Source organism: Cimex lectularius, unplaced genomic scaffold (genome assembly GCF_000648675.2).
Source record: "Cimex lectularius strain Harlan isolate CLEC.00 unplaced genomic scaffold, Clec_2.1 scaffold176, whole genome shotgun sequence".
In the NCBI taxonomy this organism is placed as follows: Eukaryota; Metazoa; Arthropoda; class Insecta; order Hemiptera; family Cimicidae; genus Cimex; species Cimex lectularius.
This window is the reverse complement of record NW_019392891.1, coordinates 430,969-455,197: the sequence shown is the minus strand read 5'-3', so window position 1 is coordinate 455,197 and position 24,229 is coordinate 430,969. Positions and strand designations below refer to the sequence as shown.

At 36.4% G+C, this 24,229-nt stretch overlaps 1 protein-coding gene across 5 annotated transcripts in view; it reads right to left on the bottom strand.

Annotated features, from left to right (window-relative positions):
* Window positions 1-24,229, bottom strand: part of LOC106674187 (ras-GEF domain-containing family member 1B-like) — a 358,252-nt gene that overhangs the window by 155,494 nt on the left and 178,529 nt on the right. For 3 of the 5 annotated variants that reach the window (XM_014406767.2, XM_024229102.1, XM_024229101.1), the window contains one exon: window positions 22,946-23,029. In XM_014406767.2, the coding sequence (XP_014262253.1) occupies window positions 22,946-23,029 (84 nt within the window). Of the gene's footprint in view, window positions 1-4,049; window positions 4,832-22,945; window positions 23,030-24,229 lie in introns of those variants that run through there. The other 2 variants (XM_014406769.2, XM_014406770.2) reach the window with 2 other exon arrangements.

The window sequence follows — 24,229 nt, the reverse complement described above, 5'->3', positions numbered from 1 at the left end:
GTATGAGCAAGCTAAGTTATAAATCTCTCGAATGGAACGGCAAAGATCCTCCTTTCTCTTAGTAGGCAAGATTTGAGGAAAATGTTGCCACTGTTATTTTTGCAAAGGTAAGAAGTAGCCTGAAAGCTAATTTTTCATCTGAACCAAAAACCTTAGGTGAAAGAATAATTAATTGGAATAATGAATATGGTGAATTAAGGCTACTAAACAAATATGGATTAAGCTGAGATGTAGATTAACAAGTCCTAAACTTGCTCATCAGAATTTCCACATATCACCTACTATTTGATAAGGCAACTATCGCCACATGTGTGAGTAGTTAGGATACAAGACCAAAGGTTACATATATGACCTGGTAATAATCGTAAAGGTACAAAGATAAAGTCAATCACTGAGTAAACTATCACATATGAGGTTTAAGATATTTTAAAAAGAAAGACGAAGATACCCTTCTCTCTCTCAGTAAGCGAGTTTTGAGAAACGTCATACCTGACACTGCTGGATATTAGTAGGGCTAAGAAGGAGAATAATAAGCAATGATCAGACGAACAGATCTCCCTATCTCCCATTTATGGTTGCGTATTACATGGCTTACTCACCCTTGACAGCCGAGGATATCAGGTCATAGGTTACGCCAATGAGTAATTATGATCATCTTGTAAAATAACCCTCTATGACCAGCAAGATTTATCTCAAATAATACAGAATAAAGAATCACAGCTCTGTTGCTTCATGGCAATATAAGAACCTTTTAATAATACCTTGTATAGAGTACAAGGAAAGAGTATAGACACCATCCGACTATCAACTGGATATTAGCAATGCTAAATTCGGATAATACGCGCTGAACTTGGTCTTCTGACTAGCAACTACCCAAAGAGAAGTACTGTCGCCACTTCTATGGTTTCAAGTAGTAAATACTTGGAGAAGAAAAACAACCCCAAGATACAGAAATTAGATAAGGAGTAGAGGAACCGAAATATCCAAATGGCAAACCCCTTGGATTGGTCTCGTCGTCTTGCATGCTGAGGTCCTTGCAAAAGGAGGGCGAATACAGTCAGGCATTAAATACGTATACATTTAAATCCGAACTAGACTGGGAATGCTTAACTTGTCTAACTGCCCTAGGAAAGCAGGACAATTTTAGTTTAGTACCAGACATGAAGTTTTAGAAGGAAATGGTCTGGTTGGCCACATGGCCAAGAGAAGCCCTCTCACCCCCGAGACCGGAACTACACCTAGTCAAACCAGAAAGTAAGTAAAATATGGACTTGAGAAAATGGCTTTAGAAAGAAAACTCAAGCACTGGGCGAAAGCACTAGGTATGAGTCAAGTTGAGAGACGTTAAATGAAAAAGGCAGACAAAGGCACTCTCCCCTCTAACCAGAAAATATTTGAGGAAAATTTTAAGCTTTCTATACTGCACGTGGCTCTTAAATACCACTGGAAAAAGGTGGTAAAAGCAGATACAGAAGGCATTATCTAGAGAAACCAGAGACTTGAACACATACCTTTGTTGATGTGAAGTACTAGCTACTTCCTTAAGGTAAGTATAAAAGTTTTTTTTTTTTTCAAACATTTCCCACGGTATGATTATAATCATAGAGGTTTCACCGTAGCCTTGCATTAGTTGCAGAGGAGAAAAACTTGAAACCCTTGACTCCCCGCCCATATAGGAAATACTGGTAAAAAGTGCAAAATTAAGCCAAATGTTGGGACGTCCAACGTGCACTAGTTAGTGGTTCTCGGATCGAATCCCAGCATATCCATGGCTTTTTTTTATGTTCGTCGTTAAGTAAGGGAAAATTCGAAATGTCGGTTGAGGTGGGAAGTTGGTGTCCGAGTGGATCGAAATCACGTCATAATCAGAGTCCCGAAGTCCCTGGACAAGATGGGAGCAATACGGCTTTAAATTGTAAGTCCGGAGTACATCTCTAATTTAATTTTTTGAAAAATTCCACCGCATCTCACGATTTCTGAGTAATTTTTTAAAAACCTAAAACCCTTCCAACATTTTGGAGAGAGGAATCGTATTTTTGGGAACAAAGGGTATAGGTTGAGATAAAAAAGTTAGTGTCACGAGCGGGATTCGAACCCACGACCTTCGGCTAAATCCGCCGCTGCTCCCCCACTTGAGATGCCGTGACTTCGACTTTTGAATTTTCCCTCCTTTTGCCATTTTTCAAATTCAAAATGTGGGTTTAGATGGGAAGTTGGTGTCCGAGTATATCGAACTCATGACTTTTTTATCTCAACCAATACCTTACATAAATATCAATTAATTGAAAAAACGTTAATTGGTCAATCGGACCACGAACTCTAATGGGGTTGATCATAATATTTAAAACAACTTGAATGTGGTAATGACGCTTTGTGATAATTGGTAATTGGACATTAAGCCTTTCCATATGACAGGAATTATTTTACTTTTTAAAATAATCAAGAAAGCTGAAGTTAACTGGCGGCGTTTTATAGCGTAATTACCTGCTCTAAATAAAAAAAATTAAAAATCATATCAATGTATAGAATAAAACAAGAGAAATACTTGTTATGCGATCCACCAGCCTTTAATACGATGTTGATTAGGATTCGGGTTGTGGTCTTCCAACATACAATGTTTTCTATATCAACGCCCAAGCTTTCGACAAGTTTTATTGCCTTCTTCAGTGGATCTACAGAGACATAGGGACAGAATCATTTAAATAGTTATAAATTACTATAAATTACAATATACAGATTCAAAGTCATAACTTAAGCACATTACACATTTCACGATATGTATATATACATTGTTCTATATACATATATAGTAAATAAATAAATAAAAACCTCTTCTTTATAGCCTCTTACATATATATGCATTTTCTTAAAACAGTAACAATTACTTAACAATTGGTATTCTTTAGGTACATAAATATCACAGGCGTTTAACTAGAAAATTGTGTTTATCACGTTGTGTTTATCATCAAAATTATGTTTAGTAGTATGTGTATGTTTGGATAGTGCTGTTCTAAACATAATTTTGACTTCGATGGAGTCAAAATTGTGGCTTCAGAACAAAATACAGGTCGTAGACTTTTGAGAGAAATGATATTTTTTCATCAGGATAACATGGGTTGTAATTTAAAAACAGATTTGAATAATTTGAGTGTGATATACAGTGAGCTTCTAGAAAAAGACAAGGTCTCTCCCCAAAGATCGTAGCAATACTTGCATACATATTTATTTATTTATTCATTCATTTATTTATTTATTATAATAGGCTGTGATAACATAGAATTACCAATGTACTAGAAATTAAGATCTTGTTTTAAAAATTGTGGAAAATGATTGTTATCAGTAGGTGATAGTGTGGGGAACCTCCCACCTGATAAAGTGATAAACACAATTTTCTAGTCAAACGCCTGTGATATTTATGTACCTAAAGAATACCAATTGTTAAGTAATTGTTACTGTTTTAAAAAATGCATATATATGTAAGAGGCTATTAAGAAGAGGTTTTTATTTATTTATTATATATGTATATAGTTTGTACATATACATATCGTGAAATGTGTAATGTGTTTAAGTTATGACTTTGTAAATTACAATAAGAACAATTATTGTAATTTACAGTAATTCATAACTATTTAAATGATTATGTCCCTATGTCTCTGTAGATCCCCTGAAGAAGGCAATAAAACTTGTCGATAGCTTGGCGTTGATATAAAAAACATTGTATGTTTGAAGACCACAACCCGAATCCAAAACAAGAGGACTAACAAAAAAAGGTAATGTTGTCCGCATAAAATAACATGCCAGGGAACAGTTAAAACATATCCTTCGTACACCCTATAGATTGATATGAATTAATTAACACATGTTTAAAAAAAAGAATCTAGTGCTGTTCAAATTCCAAGTTGTAGTTTTTTTTGTTGCTGTTTGTTGAATTTATTGCACGAGTCTCAAAATCGACGACGACGAAAGAACGCGGTTCCAGAAAGGTCGTAAAAAAGAATTGGTTCGTTGAAGATGAAAAATAATTTAAGGCTCAATTGCAACTGATTTACCTCGGCTCTGCACTTTTCGATGGCACTTTCCTCTTCGGCCTCCAGCTGTGCGAGTCGTTTTTCTATGACGAGCTCGATATGCTTGATCATCTCGTTGATGCGATCCCTGGACTCCTTCGGGTTGAGCGGGCCCTTATGCAACGACGTATCCACGCTCCTCCTGGGGGACGACTTTCTGCGCATCCTGGCTGGCGGCGTTGGCAGACTCGGTGATCGGAGCTGGTGCGACTTCGAATTTTGGCCTTGGAAACCGGAATTAATAAAATGTGACACATATGGTTTTTCTTTTTGGCCGATGTCTGTTTAACCTTTTGTTCCCACGGCTATGAAAGCGGGAGAGGATTTTTATCTCGAGTCTGACGAGAGGGAAATCCCTTTGCGTGAGAAGTATGAAAGCGAATCACTAGTCGACGATAGACTAAGGGACGCAATCGAGCATCCTCTCGTTTTTTTCCAGAAAGCTTTATAGATTCACCTTTCGCCGGCGCGTTTGTTCAGCTGTTTACATTCAGCATCTACAGAATTTCTTTTATAGTCATTTCTCAATACTTCCCTCCGCTTTGGACACTATTGCCTCAGTTTCTACAAAGTCATCATCTAGTATCAGAAGAAAGCAATTTCCGCAAACACATTTTTAGCCCAAACTATCTTGCCATCTGTTTTTTATACAAATGAGATGCTAAAATATCTCTGTCTTTATATGAATTATTTAATTTCTTAATAAGTATCTGAAATATTCTGGAATCAACTGTTTCATTTCGATTTTTTTCTTTAAATTTATATAATGTGTTCATTATTGTCATTTTTTCTTGGTTACAAAGGTTTTTTTTTATAAAATTGAGTTCTAGGTGCAAGTTCAATAATTAATTTCAAATCCTCTCGGTGTTGGGTTCGAGTCCCACTATCGTCCATGGAGTTTCTGGCCCTTTCCCCACAACTCAACCTCACAAATAATCCGGATCACGGTATGATGTTGACGAAAAAGAAAATTCAATTATTACGGCAAAGCTTTCGATAAATAGGGTTGTATATTCAGAACGAAACCGGCCCCATGATGTTCCGAGCTTTGGAAGTGCTTCAAATAACTTATTGAAAGTTGCGAATCAAGTATTCTGGTTTATCCTGCTTTGATTGACCTCCTATTCGCCATCTCTTAGGCTGTTTGAACTCCCTCGCCGTTACGTCAAATTTCTGTCAGGAATATTTTTTAAACTAAAACGTCGCCTATTAACCTACAACTGGAAGAGAAATCTATGTGTTTTTATGGTCTAAATTCGCTTTTTATGAAAATTTGTAGTGTTTCATATTTTGATACAACCTTACCCACCATAATTTCATTATTTTGTAGAAAAACAATATACAATAAGTTCGCAAAAAAGATATGAAAAAACACCCATGACCTGAAAAAAAAATTTTGTTTCAACTTTGTTTATACCAAATTGAAGTTTATCACTATTTTTAACAAAACTATCCGAGAATAAATGATATATTGGGAAAAAATTGTTTAAAAAAATAGCAATAGACAATAGATTTGGAAAAAAGGCAAATTTTGGCATATCGTTGAACAACTAAATTCTTGAAATATTGTAAAATTTTAGATTTTGATGTTTAAACAGAACGTACACTCTCGTCTCATAAAAAACAAAAGCGTATTAAAATTAAATTACAGCCAGACTCGAGCATAAGTGGCGTTAAAACCAGCTGTTGTCTGAAAAACGGTCGCTACCCAGTCTCATAGAAATACCTTTTTTTTACTTTATTTATGTACATATATTTATGTACTGTACATGTACATACACAACTTGCGGATTGGATTTAATTTTGACATGTGATATTAATCGGTTTAATAAAGGAAATTACCCATAGGGAGCCGTTCTGAACTAATCATTTAAGAGAGGTCACTGATCCATATTCTTTTCTGACATCTAATAATTGTCTGGCATGGAAAAATTGTATTTGTACGATCTTGCAGCTTCCCGCAAAAAGTCTCTAGGAGTTTTTGATTGATAAAGAACAAATAAAAAACAGTTGATTTGTGAAATTCTTCGTGAAGTGTGTTGTTGTTTACATAAGAAGGGGCAGAAACAATTAGTCTGAAAATATTTTATTGAAAACTTTGTAATCTTCGAATGTTGAAATATTTGGCAGATCCAAAAACTTGGCGTTCATCAAAACACGTTTGAGTTAGTATGTATGTGCCGAACGTTTTGATTTTAGTGCTAATTTAGATTTTTGGTTGTTCTATTATTTAAACCTTCACAAAAGCTCTCCGTGGCCATTTCGTTTGTCGCCGAGAATCAAATATATTACACGACATTTGAAAAACGGCAAAAAGGAGGGAATATTCAAAAGGTGGGGTTGAGATGGGAAGTTGGTATCCAAGTAGATAGAGGTCAGGATAGCTCAAGTGGTAATGTAGCGGCGTAACTAGCCGAAGGTCATGGGTTCGAATCCCGCTCGTGACAATGACTTTTTTATTTCAACCTTAATTAATTCAAAGATATTAATTGATCAAGCGGACCACGAAAAATAGTAAATTCAATGAGTATTATTTAATAACAAATAATATACTTATGTAAACGCTCAAAAATGAATAGGGATTTTGTAATTTATTGTTATTCTATAATTATTAATTAAATCGACCGATATATTCTTCTTAGTTGGAAAAAACAAAATAGAAAACTTAAAACGAACAAATGTTAATCCTTATTTACGGATTTACTTAAGAATTAAACATTTGATGTTGTATTGGATCTTCTTGAGGTAATTTTACAGGTGAATAAAGAACATCATTAATTGGGTTTCACCAAGCTTTTGGCAAATGTTCGGCCATCTTCAGAGCCTAATTTATTAAAAACAAAATTTACAAGAACAGAGTTTCATAACACATCTTATATAAATACATTACAAAATACAATTACGTACTTTACTCAGTTGTTAGGAAAATTAAATTTATTGCACATGTTTTTTTTTTTTTTTTTTTTTTTTTTTTTTTTTTTTTTTTTTTTAAGTGAAGGTGAAACTGAATCTATATACTAAAAACAAAAAACAGTCTTGCGTAAAGTCTAGAGACACTCATCGGTCCTTACTTTGGGGGGGAAAAATGAGCAATAAATTTAATTTTCCTAACAACTGGGTTAAGTACGTAATTGTATTTTGTAATGTATTTATATAAGATGTGTTATGTAACTCTGTTCATGGAAATTTGGTTTTAATAAATTAGGCCCTGAAGATGGCGGAACATTCGCCGAAAGCTTGGTGAAACCCAGTTAATGATGTTCTTTTTTCACCTGTAAAATTACCTCAAGAAGATCCAATACAACATCAGTTTAAACTACGTAGGTCGATCAACGTCAACTAGAATTAAACATTTTGTAAAAAAAACGCCCTTTCTCGTCTTTTCTCAATTTTAATCCAGTATTATTATCTTTAACCATGGAAAGAAATCATCTTGAACCAGATGTTCGATATATTATTGTGAAAATGAGTTACGGAGACCACCGGAAAGTGGATATCACAGAGTTAGCGATGCTCAGACCGTGGTCTCCTCGGCTTTAGCACGATTCCGCGAGACTGGAAGTGCCAATAGGATGCCTGGTAGTGGATCACAAGAAATTTGAATCCCCACTAAATATTTTATTTACACTCCTTAATACTACAAAACTTCGTATTAAATATGTACAAAATTTCTATTTAGGAAGGCTCTTGAAATGATTGAAACCCCGCATGACGGATAGGTTAGGCAGGTTTAGCATAGAGAAGCGCCGTGTTGGCCGTTAATCCGTGCTTTTAAACTGCGCAAAAATGAATAGGGATATTTGAAATTTATTTTTATTCTATTAATTTTAATTAAATGAACCGATTATATCCTTGTTAGTAATAAAATAATAAAAAATGGAAAATACATACCAAAAACAAATAAAAAATTAAGTACTTAAAAATAGTAAAACGAAGATTAGTCATTTTTTGACAAACACCTGTTCTCATCTTTTCTCCATTTTAACCCAGTTTTATTCACTCTAACAATGAAAAGACATCTTGACGCAGAAATTCGCAATATTATAGTGAGAATGAGTCATCGAAATATCTGGCAATATCTCGGAGGTAATGCCGTTTATCAGAGCGCATATCCCGGGCTTTACCCAATAGAAAATACAAATTTAAAAAAATTGTTAATTCTTATTTTTAATAACGGATTTACTTAAGAATAGTAAACATGAAGATTACTCTTTTTGTAAATAAACACCTTTCTTAGTCTTTTCTCAATTTTAATCCATGTCAAGAAAATCACGACAATTTTTATTTAATTGACATTTTGTTTACCTTTTTTCATGTTGTAATTTTCAAGTTAAATTATTATTAAACATGAAGCAAATGTGATTTTATTTTCAAACAAACAATAATTTATTTTAAAAAATTCTTATTTTGTATTTGTTTAAATTATTGAGTCAAGAAAATTTTGTTATGTCGATTTGTATTATATAAAAATGTAAATAGTTCATTTGCCAAACAAATAGTAAGAAAAACTAGCGCTCCTTTCGCCATAGTGAGCATTAGCTTGAAGACAGTCGTAGCGTCTACTTCGTATAATTTAACGTTTACAGGTTGGCAAAAGAAAATATTTTAATTATTTTTTGTATGATTATTTTGATTGAGATTTTTTTTATAATTTATTTCCAAAAATTGAATTTGTTTATTTTTTAGAAAGGAATGTAATGATTTTTGTAATTCGGATTTTGTTTTATTTGTATTTTGTCCACTGCGCAGCAAGGATCTGCTGAATATTATTTTTTATGTGTGGTGATTAGGGCACTCTCGACACGACACGCAAGAATGGCACAATTACAGAGAAAACAAACACTGAGCTCTGAAGATGATCTCAATAAAGATCGAAACGTTGGCACGATAAAGAAAATGTTTTTCTGAAACCTACATCACACCAGACCACATCTCACGATTTCTAAATGATTATTTTTTATTACTGTCCCATTCGGCAGTGTCAGAATAAAAGATACCATGTACCTTCATTACATCCAGTTGTAATCTTTTTAACTATGGAAAGTCATCGTGAACCAGAAGTTCGCTATATTAATTTGAGAGTCATCGAGGTCGTCGGCAAGTGGATATCGCAGAGGCAATTAGCGTTTATCAGAGACTGGAAGTGCCAAATAGAAGGCCTGGTAGGGGATCTCAACGCATTACGACGCAAAGGGAGGACAGAAATATTGTCATTGCTGCAAGACGAAACCCTTTCAATACTGCCGGTCGTATCATAAATGAGTTTAGGGATGGTTAGTGTTGTTAGTCGTGTTTCTTTCTTTATAGTGATAACAGAAGAAACAGGAAGTCACAGAGAGAAACGTGTTTCATCAGTAAACATCGCAGCATTATGATTCGTTTGTGTTGATAAAAGCGTTGCCGAAATATCTTATACTTCATTTATTGGCAGTATTGAAAGGGTCTTGCAGCAATGACAATATTTCTGTCCTCCCTTTTCGTCGTAATGCGCTGAGATCCACTACCAGGCTTTTTACTGATACTTCTAGTCCCAAAAATGCTTTGATTGAGTCGAATATTTCCAGGATTGTATAAATTCCCTTTTTAACATCCTACATATATTTGTATATTTTAACAATGTTTATAAATCCCAGGCCCTGAAGATGATCTCAATAAAGATCGAAACGTTGGCACGATAATGAAAATGTTTTACTAAAAACAAAGTCACACCAGACCGCATCTCACGATCTCCAAATAATCAATACAATTTATAATAAAAATGCTAGAAAAAAGTAAATATACAAAATTGGCAATATCCCTCATTTTTGAGTAGTATAACGTGATAGATTGATTTTTGTGGCTCCACAAAAAATATGTGTTTTTCATATTTAGCAAGGACTGGCAAATTGGAAGATTTAAGCCGGAGCAAAAAGGGGGTGTTTTTAAGTGAAATCCTCCCCCTAAATTTAAAGGCAGTTTTGTGTGCGTCGTTGTTCCGTTTGAATATGAAAAATATAAGGGCGTTAAAAAGAGTTAAAAGGATTAAAAAGCTTTTGTGGAAATATTTTTTAATGAAAGAATCAGACAAGAAGTTTTTTTTAAACAAAAATCGAAGTATGTTAAGTAAGAGACAATTTAATTTAAGAGATACTTTAGAATTGATTACCATTTAGGTATATTTGAACTTTCGACAAAAAGTGGTTAAAGAATAGCTTTTTGCCAAAATCCAACACAATGCACTTTCCAAGTGTGTTAGTACCGTCTAATCCGCTGAAAAGATTAAGGTAATCAATCCGTCGTTGTCTTAGGCTTGAAAGCATGGGGTGTTTGCGCCGTGGACGGAGGGCTAAATCCTCAAATTGATGCGCAGACGGGAGTTGGCAGCTGTTCAAGAGAGTGGAAGCCTGGAGCAAACTGAGCCGTATTAACGGGGATTATCGTCGAAGATATGACCCCCCCACCGACGCTTCGTGGGGAGGAATTCCGACAATTGTCTTCGGGCACTAGGAACCAATCAGGAATACGGTCGCAAACCCGGAGGTTAAAACGGCCGAGGACCTGCCGCTAACTGGACGGCTGTGCTCTGAATTTATTCGGGTACCGTTGAATAATTAAACAGATGCCTAATGAATAAAGAAATATAACGACCCACACACGGACAGCCATTTACATCAATATTTGCGACAAAAATTTCAATTTGATCCAACCTTTCAATAAAATTTACATTTTTTTTTCAATCTTTATAAAAGATTAAATTCACTAATTTCGTGGTCCGTTTGACCAATTAATATATTACAATTAATTAAGGTTTTTTTTAGTTGAGATAAAAAAGTCAATGGCACGAGCGGGATTCGAATGAAAAATGGCAAAAAGGAGAGAAAATTCAAAAGGTGGGGTTGAGATGGGAAGTTAGTGTCCGAGTGGATCGAGGTCACGATAGCTCAAGTGGTAGAGCAGCGGCGTATCTAGCCAAAGATCGTGGGTTCGAATCCCGCTCGTGCCACTGACTTTTTTATCTCAACTAAAAAACCTTAATTAATTGCTTTATAAAAGAATTGTTCCTACTCACAGTCAGTTGTTTCCGATCCGGATTTCAAGCTTATAGCTCATCATCAGGTTGTAAATTCCTTTAAACTGATGAAGGACTACAGGTTTGAACTCCGGAACGTTGAAAATATCTAATTGTGAGTAGGATCTTTAGATTGAACAATATCCTTACTCCACCATTTATCATTTCTAATAAGTGTTCATTTTGTTAAACGTGTATTTTTCCAATTTTTGATTACTTATTGTCTAACTATATTTTGAAAAGGAAAAATGTAATATGTGGTGTTTAGTGACCGTTAGTTAACCGGTCTGGTGAAACGTAGGTTTTAGAAAAATATTTTCTTTATCGTGCCAACGTTTCGATCTTCATTGAGATCATCTTCAGGGCTCAAGGTGTTTGTTTTCCGGGTAGATGTGTCATTCTTGTCTGCTCAGGGGGGGGGCACTCTCTGATATAGGGGTGTAGAACACAACTACACGGAAAACAAACACTTTGTGCGCTGAAGATGATCTCAATGAAGATCGAAACGTTGGCACGATAAAGAAAACGTTTTTCTAAAACCTAAGTAACACAAGACCGCATCTCACGATCGCCGAATAATCATAAGGATGTAATGTTTTATACTAGCCAGACTGCAACTTGGAAGCTTGTAAATATCTAAAAGTTAAGCAGTTTGAATGTCCAATTTGCTGAAGTTAAATGTAAATTTCATTATGTACAGAAAGTTATTTTTTTAATGGATTAGCATGCAATATTGTACGTTTTTATTAATGGCAAAGTTACAATTTTGTCAGACGAACGAGCCCGCGGACGAGTTAATATTTGGATAACTCATTAATCAAGTGCAGTTATGTACTCTGGGATTATTCCGAGGGTATTTGCCAGCTCGAAAGCCCCAGCCTGAGATTTGAAACGGCGAAGCTAAGCGGATAACAGGCAAATTCGCGATGTGGGCTAAACGCGCTCAACCTCTCGCCTTGAAATGCAAAAGTTTATAATTACCCGATTCGAATTTTCCAAGGCTTTAATAATATCCAATTAAGCGTAAATGCACAAAAACTAGATAATTACAAAAGACTGAAAAAGTTATTACACACCGAACAAAAAACGCAGAAATGTAATCTGTCGGAAAAGCTAGAATTCGCCTTTCTGGTAAACTAGAGCGAGTTTTCTTGTGAGATTTCATCTCGAGATCCGAGATGATTCTTGAATTTGGTTATTGTCACTGATGTTACAACAAACCAGCGAAGATAGACAAATGGAAACAAGATAGACAAAATCACGAGTTTTCTACTGCTATTCATTGAATAAAGGGAAATTCTCGCTACACAATTTTGATAGCTTAGTTCACCATACATTGTTATCTTCCTAAGAGATTGAATTTGTAACAGTTATTAAATAATTATCGTGCCCATTCCAATTACAACGTTTACACTGTGGGCAGTATTGCAGCCGGAGGGGTGTAGAGAGGGAATCTGGAGGTCGTCGGTTAAGGCGAGGTTCTTAAGATGGAAAATAAGTCGTGGGCACTAGGGTTAAGATGAAAGGAATTCTAAAGTCGTTGTAAATAGGAGTTATCAGGATAGTTTAGTATGTCCAAAGTAGTGATGGGTCCCAACTGCTTCTTCTGACATTAGAAGACTATAAACTACTACGCACAGGTACTGTTGAAATGCCGAGAATGGGTGTCCGTGATCTGGGATTAAATTAATACATTAAAGAAAGAAATAAAGGAGTTGTAAGAAGTTGTTTAATGATTATTACCATCCATGTAGGATCTTATGGGATTAACGGAGCTGTGCGGTGGTTCGTAGAGTTCCAGGATCGTAACAATTGTCACAACTTTCCATAGGTTCGAGAAGAACGTGGTTTTAGTAGTGATGGGGCTCCGCGAGCTGATCAAAAGAGTTAAGTTATTTTATTAAACTCTGAAATACCCTCCACTAAGATACCAACTCTTCCGCGATATCCCCTTAATTTTGAATTTTGTCTTTACCACTATTCTGTAACTAGACTAGTCACTTCATATTGTTCACCCCACAAGAAGTTCTCAACATTCTCTGATACTTCTCTCTAGGCCGTCCGGAGAACCTTTCAAACTTCTCGGCCGTTCAAGTTTCAATCATCCGCGATACCACATCCCACTTGAGCATTAAAAAAATCGTGTAGTGAATCGAAGTCACGATAGCTCAAGTGGTAGTGTAGCGGCGTATTTAGGGGAAGGTCAAGGGTTCGAATCCCGCTCGTGACACTGACCTTTTTATCTCAACTAAAAACCTTAATTAATTGAAAGAGGTTGTCTGGTCAATAAGACCACGAAATCTAATGGATTTAATAAGTAAAATGAAGTATATCTTCACTAATTCTCTCCGTGGCCATTTCATTTGTGGCCGAGAATGAAAGAGATTATACAACATTTTAAAAATGGCAAAAAGAGGGAAAATTGGAAAGGTGGGTGAGATAGGAAGTCAGTGTCCGTGTGGATCGAGGTCACGATAGCTCAAGTGGTAGAGCAGCGGCGTATTTAAGTTGAAAAACAAACTATGCTGATTCTAAACTACTATTTCCAAACCTAGAGACCCGCAAATTTCAGCAAACCTACTCCATTTAATATCCTTTTTAGTAGTGCAATTGTTTTTTAATTACTTTTTGAAAGATGAAGAAATTGATGAAGGAAAGGAGAAATCTTGGTTGAAGGATTGGTAAGGCGGAAAGATTAATAGTAATTCACTAGTTGTCGTGGTTGACCAATTAATAACTTTCAATTAATTAAGGTTTTTAATTGAGATAAAATGGCAAAAAAGGAGGGAAAATTCAAAAAGGTGGGGTTCAGATGGGAAGTTAGTGTCCGAGTGGATCGAGGTCACGATAGCTCAAGTGGTTGAGCAGCGGCGTATTTAACCGAACGTCGAGGGTTCGAATCCTGCTCGTGATACTGTCTTTTTTATCTCAACCAATAGCTTACATAATGGTTATTTATATTGTTCAACAATATATTTTGTAGGATCGGGGATGAGTTCCAATGAATGTGTTTTGACACTGTCCTCACGTATAATATTTTATAATTACTCTTTTGTGTAATTGAAAATCAACAATCAACTTATTTCTGCAACATAAAGATTCTCAGTCAGTATTTTTTCCTTTCTCAACATGTATAAATCATCATTTTCTCTTTTTTTATCTTTTCTTATTTTTTTATACTAAAAACAGTGTTTTTTAAAAAATAAATAAATGGGATTTTTTACAAACTAATATCACAGACAAATCAGAAATGTAACCTGTCAGAGAGATTGGCGTAGTTTAAACATAAGAACATCCCAGACCATATCCCCGATCGTACTAAATATATACATATATATTTTTTTACGAGAGTTCGCAACAGCAGAAGTTATATAAACACTCAGGGTGCCCGTGTTTTAAAAAAAAAACCATTTGTTATATATCGGGTTCGAATACATCGCATATCGGTCACATACATATGCAGACTGCGTAATAAATATAACAGGTGACCCGATCACCTCTAAACGATAGTAGTGAAAAATAGTGAATTTTGTAGTGTGATGGCTCCAGTAGAGCCGATGCAGACCACATTCTACTCGCATGCGCGCTTTGCGTAGAGGGAGGCTCTTTAAATTTTAATTTCGAAAGGAGTCCCACATCCGACTAAAATGGTCCAAGTTCTGAGATTAGGCGATTTGGTTGTTTTAGACGCTTTATTCTACATTCTGACCAGCAATGACTTGGCAATTTAAAGAAAGGAATAAATTGCACCTGAGATTTGATAGGGGGGTAGGTCGCTGAGCCGGGGGGTGTCGTTTGGGCACGTTTAGCCTCGAGTTGTGGTCGGAGTTGACTTTTCCATGGGTGAAAAATTGTAAATGGTTTTCATCCACATCTTCCTAAAATACTCGGGGGAAAAAAGAGGTAGCCCGCTGTATCTCCCTGGGCGGCTGTGCGGGGGCGGCTGCCCGCGGCGGTGACGCCCCGTCGGTTTCACGGGAAAATAAACAGCTGGAAATAATTTATATTAATGTTTACATTTTTTATTCAATCGTTCCAATAAAAATGTAAGAAATTTACGTGATTGTTATTTGTAATATGAACGAAATGACGTTCAACCTTCTTTTTTTAATTAATTAATCTTTAAGTACGGTATTGGTTGAGGTAAAAAGTCAGTGCCACGATCGGGATTTGGACTCACGACCTGAACTCCCGATTCCGTAAATCTTTAGGTACCGTTCAAAGATTCGGAAAAAAATCATTTCCGCACATGGATGGACCAATTTGCCTTTCGCTGAAAAAGGTAAGTCAAGGATAGTAAATCCGGTCCATCAATCGCATGACGTGATCGTTTCAGTTAAAAAAAACTCATTCTTTGTGGAGTAGAAGCATAATCAAGCATAGAGAAAGAGTAACATACTGAGAACGAGAAAAGCTTATAGGTCACTCACACCCTCCAAGCTTTCGCCTCACCAATCGACATTGTCCTAAATAAAATAGTGATTCGACAATAAAAAGAGGGAAAACTTTAATCCTCCTTGGGAAAAGACCTGGCACTGGTTTTCATACTGGATCAATTCGTCGCAAGATAGATGGGACAGAAACACCAAGCAAAACCCTCATTTTCACGTCAGGGTTTCATCAATTTATCCAAATGGTTTTTGGATAATCCAAACAACAGCACAGTACGTAAATGTTAAACACCTACCTTTACTAGTTCCACAGAGCCAACTTAACTCCAATTTGCGGAGCAGATGACAATGACCACAACCTCTCCTGCTTAGAAAAAGTGAAAGGACCTTTAAACATCCCCTTCAGACAATGCTGTCTTCCGATTCATAACGAACTAGTCATAGATAAAAAGCAATGGTTTTTCAAAAAATAAAATTAGAGATTTACTCCGGACTTACAATTTACAAATACAAACAAACCGTATCGCATCAATGGGAGAAACCGTTCACTCATTCAAATAAATCAGCACTTTTTCGTGGCGCGCAATTCGCGCTCAAAAAATTCCATGGTTAAACTTGGTCAGATTTTTCGAATTTCAATGTATCCTCTAAGAAAAATATCACAAACTGATAAAGGTTTCTGGTTTATTATTATTGCCAATAATAAATTTCGATGTATAAAAACGAAAAAATGAAAAAAAGTCCATTAGGTTTCGTGGTTCGATTGGTCAAATAAATTCTTTTCAATTAATTAATATTTAAGTGCGGTATTGGTTGAGGTAAAAATGTCAGAAAAAAGGGATAAAGAGGATTAACCTGAAAAACAAAGGTAAGACTTGATATCTTATAAATAAAATCTGATATCCAGCAGTTCAGAGAAGTAAGTTGAAATTTAATCCACAAGGCGATGGATTTACTGCTGGTAAATTTAGTTAACGGTCACTTCGTCACTTAGAAACTTGGCAAGTTTATAACTGAGTGAATTGAAGAATGAGCCATTTGGGTATTGCAGGGATAATGAAACCACCGTAGACCCATTTTAAATTATACTAGGCCGCTTGTTTGAAAAGTTTGCTTTGGAGGAAAAGTTGGCCTATTTTCCATAGAGGATTTTTAGTGAAGAGTCGATAAAGCCTCCGGCATAGTTTTTTTGTAATCGTACCAGCGTGGATTCCTCAAGAACTCACGAGCCATTTTTATAAACTAGTTATCGGCCCGCTAGCCGGCCGGACCCGAAATAAAGCCCGTCGTTGTTCCGGTGGACGATGAAAAATTGGTTGGACCGGGTGGGCGGAGGTACGGGGTTGGTTTATTGAATCCGAGACCTACCCGAGGAGCTTTCTCATAACTCCCTACCTTTCCTATACATCCACTTTCATCATGCCGGCCATCGAGCTGGAATGTTACCCCCTTTATATTTCTTTTTTTTTCAGAACCTGGCCAACACAAAAACCATCGCATCTCTCTGTTCAACCTACGAAGAAATTTATAGCCTAACTCCTTTCAGTTTTGCAAAATAAGAAAGTTTTTTCGTCTGCCTCTTTTCTACTTGTTCTTTTAGTAACATTCGTATTTGGGCTTTATTTCGGGGCCTGCCGGCTAGCGGGCCACCTGTTTCGACTTTTTTTTTAAATTACAGACATTTTTATTTGTAAAGACATAATTATCATACAAGTCCTAAGGCATTTTAAACCGAGTTGAAGTTCGTACAAATAAATAGAAAGTCGAAAAAGCCGGCAAAAACGTTCTACGCTACCAGGTGAATATATTACATTTTAAATTGTTCATTGACAATTTCAGCTTTTATAATTTACAACTAATCACTAACAGGCTCTCGTAGAATGGATCCAGACAAAACAAAAGGAGAAGTGGATAAACTCTAGCGCTAGACATAGAAAACTTATGATGAAACAACCCTCAACAAGACTGGAACAACCCTCAGCAACCTAACTGCTGAGTGGTAGGACTACTAACGGGTCACTGGCATCTGAGAAAACATCAACACAACATGGGCATATACAGCGATGATCCCATTTGCAGATTATTTAATGAGGAAGAGAAAACAGCCACTCACATCATCTTCGAATTCGAAGCACCAGCTCAATGGAGATTTAATCTAACGTATGGAAAATTATTAGGAAATCAAATTGCAGCAGCAACAGTCAATGACCTGATACTTCTAAGAAGAAGGATTGAGTCTATTGAATGAACTAAGGAACTAGGAAGGTTCAATAAGCCAGAAGGCAGCAGTGCCTGGGGAATGCCAACCCCGCTTCCTAGTATCCTTCTTCACCAAACCATACCATACCAACAGGAATCAAAAAACACCTACCAAAGGTGTAGGCAGTTCGAGGTCAGTCCTCGGTCTTATCCGTCCTGCCAGCGAGGTTGCACTCCAGGTGCTATCGACACCTAGTCATGCTAGCTGAAATGACCAAAACCATTGCTCTCTCCCTCACTCTTAGTTACTTTCTTCATACACCATTCAATCAGCGTGGTGGTGTTCTCGATATTCCTCCATCACACCTTACACCTATTATGTAACTTAACTTATGGTCGACAGGTACTCAGTTTTTCGCCATAATTTAACACTGCGCTTCCACGCCAATTATTCGCTTTCAAGTCACTGCCGTGCTTAAAGATAATTCTTATATCGAGCGTCAATACAAACTGTGCCGGTAGATTCTGCTTTCAAAATGGAACCAAAAAGTCCTAATTATCTATGGTCCCAATCTCAGCCGTTTCAGAGTTATTCCACTTATTCTGATGTTTTAAGATTTCACGATCTTGCTTCAAATAAACAATGATAACTCTAAAATTAAAACGTTTTGAGCAAATCCGTTGATACCATTGAAAATTACGTTCAATTTCCAATAAGATGTGATCAATATAAAACTTGTAAACGTTCGTGAAATAAGCGTGATAGCAGCGAGACTACATGAAAATAAATTTTTTTTCAAAGTTGAAAAACATACTAAGGTGATTCTAAACTACTATTTCCAAACCCGCAAATTTCAGCAAACGTACTCCATTTAATATCATTTTTAGTAGTGCAATTGTTTTTTTAATTAGTTTTTTCAAAGATGAAGAAATTGATGAAGGAAAGGAGAAATCGTGGTTGAAGGATTGTTAAGGCGGAAAGATTAATAGTAATTCACTAGTCTTCGTGGTCCGCTTGACCAATTAATATCTTTCAATTAATTAAGGTTTTTAGTTTAGTTAAAATGGCAAAAAGGAGGGAAAATTCAAAAAGGCGGGGTTGAGATCGGAGGTTAGTGTCCGAATGGATCGAAGTCACGATAGCTCAAGTGGTACAGCAGCGGCGTATCTAGCCGAAAATCGTGGGTTCGAATCCAGTTCGTGACACTGACTTTTTTATCTCAAATGAAAACCTTAATTAATTGAAAGATATTAATAGTAATACAAAATAAAAACTTAAGGAAATTTTTAATGAATTTATTAAATGTTTTTTCATTTTGCCGTCGCATTAAACCGCAAAATCCGTACGTAAGATATATATATATATANTATTAGCGTATTATTCAGTAGAAAAAGAAGCTATCTTAATACTTTTGTATTCTGGAGAATAATAATACAATAATCCTTTAATCAAAGTTGTAGTCGTGTTGGTAAATAAGTAAACACTTACACTATTTCGGTTTCGAACTAAAATGTTAAAATTTTTTAATAAATTCATTCAAAATATTCTTAAGTTTTTTATTTTTTAATTTTCCACCTTACCAATCCGTTAATTTTTCGGACGTTTTTTCCTTTCCTCCATCAATTTTTTCATCTCGCAAAAAAGTAATTAAAGAAGAAATGTCACCACTAAAATAGACATTCAATGAAGTACGTTTTTTGAAATTTGCTTGTCTCTAGGTTTGGAGATAGTAGTTTAGAAACATAGTAAGTTTTCCAACTTTGAAAAAAAAATTCATAGGCCTCGCTAATAAAACGCTTATTTCACCAACTTTTACAAATTTAATATTGATTACATCATATTCGAAATTTAACAGTTTTCAATAGAAGCAACAGATTTGCTCAAAACCTTTTTGTTTGGGAGTTATTGTTGCTTAATTGAAGAAAGGTCGTGAAATCTTAAAAAATCAGACAAGTGGAATAACTCCGGAACTTTAGGCGTTCGGGCCATAGATAATTAGGACTTTTGGTTCCTTTTGGAGCGTAGAATCTATTGGCAAAATTTGCAACAAGAGTAGCCGAACACCCTGTAGCCAAGGAATTGCAACCTGAAAATTGGTGGGACTCACCGAGCAACCTTCCTCTACATTCGGAAGACATACATGGTATTTGCAACAACAGAATTGTCCGTCAACCTTGCATGGTCTCTCTAATTGGGTGAGGATGAAACCTCTTCCTCGAGTCTGATCATCCGAGGTCACCTATCGACACGAGGTTCCCGCATACTCGGTCATCCTAAAAAGGACTCTGAGGATCTTTAAAATTCGCACCCAGCCTATTCGGCTTTATCGGACGTTTTGATTATCAAGATGAGAGCTGACGCACCTGCGCATACGAAAGGATGGTGTTACTATTGGTGTAGAGGCAGCTCAGCCCCGAAGGGCCAAGACAACCTCGCTCCCCTCTTGCCCATTCCAAGTGGCCGGGCCTGCATTGAGCATCAGACCGTATGCCGTGCGCAAAGGGGTAACTAAGCCCAAATACATCACCCTGGTCTCCCGCGCAATCCCTAGGTAGAGAAGGCCACTCTATCTCCCAGAGTATTGGGGCTTCTATAGCGTCGAAACTACTGTTTAAAGTGGAATTGCTAACCACCCCCTAGAGGAGAACCGCCTACGGTAAAAGCATCCAATCGAGCTCAGCCAACACCTACTTGCAAAGCATACTCGAGTAGGAGCAGCCGATACACTACCCTTTCCCTTCCGCCACTACTCACGCATTCGAGGGACTATCCAGAACAATCATCGCGTCCTCAACGCCTATATGCTGCCGTCCGAACCGCCGTATCCCGTGATGCTGGGTGTATAACAGTGATCATACTTCGTGCGAAGGTCACAGGTAGAAGAAAGTCTCTTCTCTAAGTTCCCGCCGGGGCGTGCACCACTACGAATTCATTCGCATTGTAACATAGGCTGGATTTGGAACATGGTTTGGTCACCTATCGACACTGCTTTTGATACGTTAGTCTTTGTCGATCCGGCCTCGATTCTTTTTAACCGTAGTTTTTTAGCATTTTTGCGTCAGGGGATCGCCGTGGTTAAGTCCCAACGTTGGACGTCCCGATCTTTTCATCACCTTCCAGACTTACGTGGTTACCCAGAAAACAACCACCGTTTTGCCGAGCGCGCCAGTTTGATGTATTTCTCCAGCAAGGGCACTACGAGACAGCAATCGGTACAGATAAGGTAAGAATAACCACCATCGTCTCGAACTGCATAAAATTCCGCCATGAAATCGACGTATTCTAGGCAGCCAGCCATAGACTCGTCTACAAAACTAGGCGAAAATCGGCGAACTCGATCTAAGTTCCAAGAAGGTGTACGGATGGACGACTTAGCTTGCAAATTTTATGATTTTATGTCATTGCAAGTACGAAAAAAATTATGAAATCAGTAAAAAAAATCATATAAATTAATCATGCGTAATTCAGTTTGTAACATCAAAATTGGGCGTTGGGACTACTTTCAAGTTCGTCCCAATTAATTTTCACTTAATTTTTTAATGGTTTCTGTTTTTGTCATAACTTATATTTCATACTGATGGGAGAAGTGGAACGTGAAGGAAAATTCTAGAGGCGACGGTGGGAATCGAGCCCACGACCGCGTGATCTATGGATTATGAGTCTTTCACGCTAACCACGCGTCTACATAGTCCACTTCGAAATTTTTGTTTTATATATACGGTTCTAATCATAAATATAACTGTATGTATTACATGTTTTGTCAATAAGAACTTATTTGTTTGTATTTACCTAGTAATGTCTAATTCAGTTTGTAACATCCAAATAGACCGTCTGAACTGACAAATGTAAGAAAAATTACTTGTATAAACTAAATCAGTGTATCGTCTTGTTAAAAAGTTTTGAATTTCATGCAAAGTCCTGAATAACATTCCTAACAAAACGCCCTTCGGGAATAGAGCAAAAACAGTAATAATGCCGGCCTCCGGTCCGCCTCTGGGGTTCCATAAAAACCACCGGGGACGTCGGAAGGTGTGGTTGGCACCGCTCACGAGAATATCCTTCCTAAATATCCTCTTATTAAATAAAAGAGAATAAAAAATTTGCCAAACGCCCAGCCCCCGACAGAACTGATGGACTTCGTTCCTTGCCCTCCATTGATAGATTTTTACTTCTTACATTTTGAACGTTTTATTAATCATTGTTTTCATAAAAAAAACGATGTATCATCAAGTCAGAATGCGAAAGTATATCGTCAAGGTACATGCTCTCTTGACCAAGGGATGACAATGTTTACACTCGATTAAACTCTAATAATGTGTTCATTTCCTCATCCCTCACATCGACATCAATCAACTCCCAAGCACACAATCGTCGATTGATGAGGGTCGACAGCATTAAATTTCTTATTTTACTGTCCTTGGAATGCCTCAAATATTATTTTTTCATATTATAAAATAATCACTGAAATGTTTGTAAATTTTCTCACAAGTGATACAAATTTAATTTTTTTTAACCATAATAAAATAAATATTTACTTTATTGCTTATTTTATCTATACTACCAACTCATAACTTCAAGCCAGGTAATGGAAAGCGTAAAATCTATACAGGGTTTTACTAAAATCATACTCAAATCTTTAATTTAAAATGGAACACCATAACTTTCAAACCATTTCGGATCGTTTAAACTCATCTGAGATTACGGTCCATCTCGAGTTATTCAAATGCTAAACGATATAATTGTTTTCTCCAGCTCCAGCTCGGATTCTGTATTCATTAACGAAGTCGCGTAATGGTTTGTCGCCTTTGCATTCATTAGCGATACTTAATACAAACTGAATCGTCCACGATTCTAATCAGCAATACTTGTTTTTTCTCGTAAAAATAGTTGATCAAGACATTTTTTGGAAATGTAAATAGTAAAAATGTGTGATAATTAGTGACCTTTAATTAATGATTATCTGGGGATGGTGAGGTGCGGATTGGTGTGATGTAGGTTTAGAAAACATTTTCTTTATCGTACCAAAGTTTCGATCTTTATTGAGATCATCTTCAAGGCTCGAACCGTGTGTTTTCGGTGTAGATGTGTCACGGTTGTGCGTCATATTGCGAGTGCCCAGCACTTGAGATGCCAAGATCGAAACGTTCGCACGACAAAGAAAATGTTTTCCTAAACCTACATCACACCAGACCGCATTTCACGACCTCCAAATAATTCTAAACAGTAAATAGGAACTTACTTCATCAGAAGATGAAACGCCACGTGTGTCAGATAGAGGCTTGCAAGGCTTGTTGACACACAAAGATGGACCTTCGGTGGTCACCTGAAAAATGAATAAATTCAAATATTTTTCAAAATATTGACATTTTTAATTAAAAGTGTGGTCTCCCTCACTTCTCCTACTATATTTGTCTTTTGTTTTATTTTTTTGCAGTTTTATCATTCCTTCCTTTCTTACTAACTTTCTCTTTCTAACTCGCTCTATCTCTCTCCTCTCTCTCACTCACTCACTCACTCACTTTTTAGTCGGTGGATGCATGAGTGGGCCCAAATTAGCATAAATTCCGCTACTAAATAAATAAAATAAAATAAATATATATTTTTTTAACGAAGGTTCGTTTTCAGATGTTGTGCCAACCCTCGGAGTGCCGATATTTTTGGAAAAAACAAACATTTGTATGTCGGGTTTGAATGCACACGGGACCTTTACTTTACAGTGATGAGCACCGTGTCAACGGCTAAATCGTTGCGGCCACCGATGCCCCTTTTATAGTAGTAGTAGAACAACAAACCGAAAAACTTTAAATCAAAATATGATCGCAAAATCCTGTTTTTCATGGCCCTTTAGATTAGTGGTTGCTAGATTTAATTATTGTAAATAGTAAACAATTAATAATTGATAATGGCAAATTCTAGACCAGATATAATTTACTGTAGCAAAAAATTAAAACCTGAAAATAATTGATCAAAAATAAGAAAAATCAGGCACTATAAAAAATAATATGAAGACGTTAATAGAAGTATAAATAATAATAATTTGGCGGCAAACAATCCACAAAGAGCGGATCAATTTCCTCTCCGCCCGGATGACATGGTCGTTTATGTTAAAAATATAATGAAACGAAAGTGGGCGGCAAGATGATGGGATGAAGGAAATTAAGCAAGTTGTACGTAAATGGCCAGCTGAGGAACTGGAAAGAACAGAATTTGTGATTCGCTCTTGATTGCGAATAGGCCACATTAGACTTATCCGTTCTTCTAATAGGCAACAACCTTCCAACTTGTCCTCGATGGAATTGTCAATCTTTTTTCATTTTTCAGTACTATTCTACTCGTTTGCCTTTTTCCTTCCAGTAATTTATCATTTTTTCTTCGTTTTCTCTCTCGCGCTCTTTCACTATTTGTCTTTTTTCTCTGTATCCTTTGTCTTTCTCCATCTTTCTCTTTTTTCCCTTATATTTTTAATTCTTTCTTTGCCTTTTTATCAATTGTGTATTCTTTCATTTATTTCCATCCATCACTC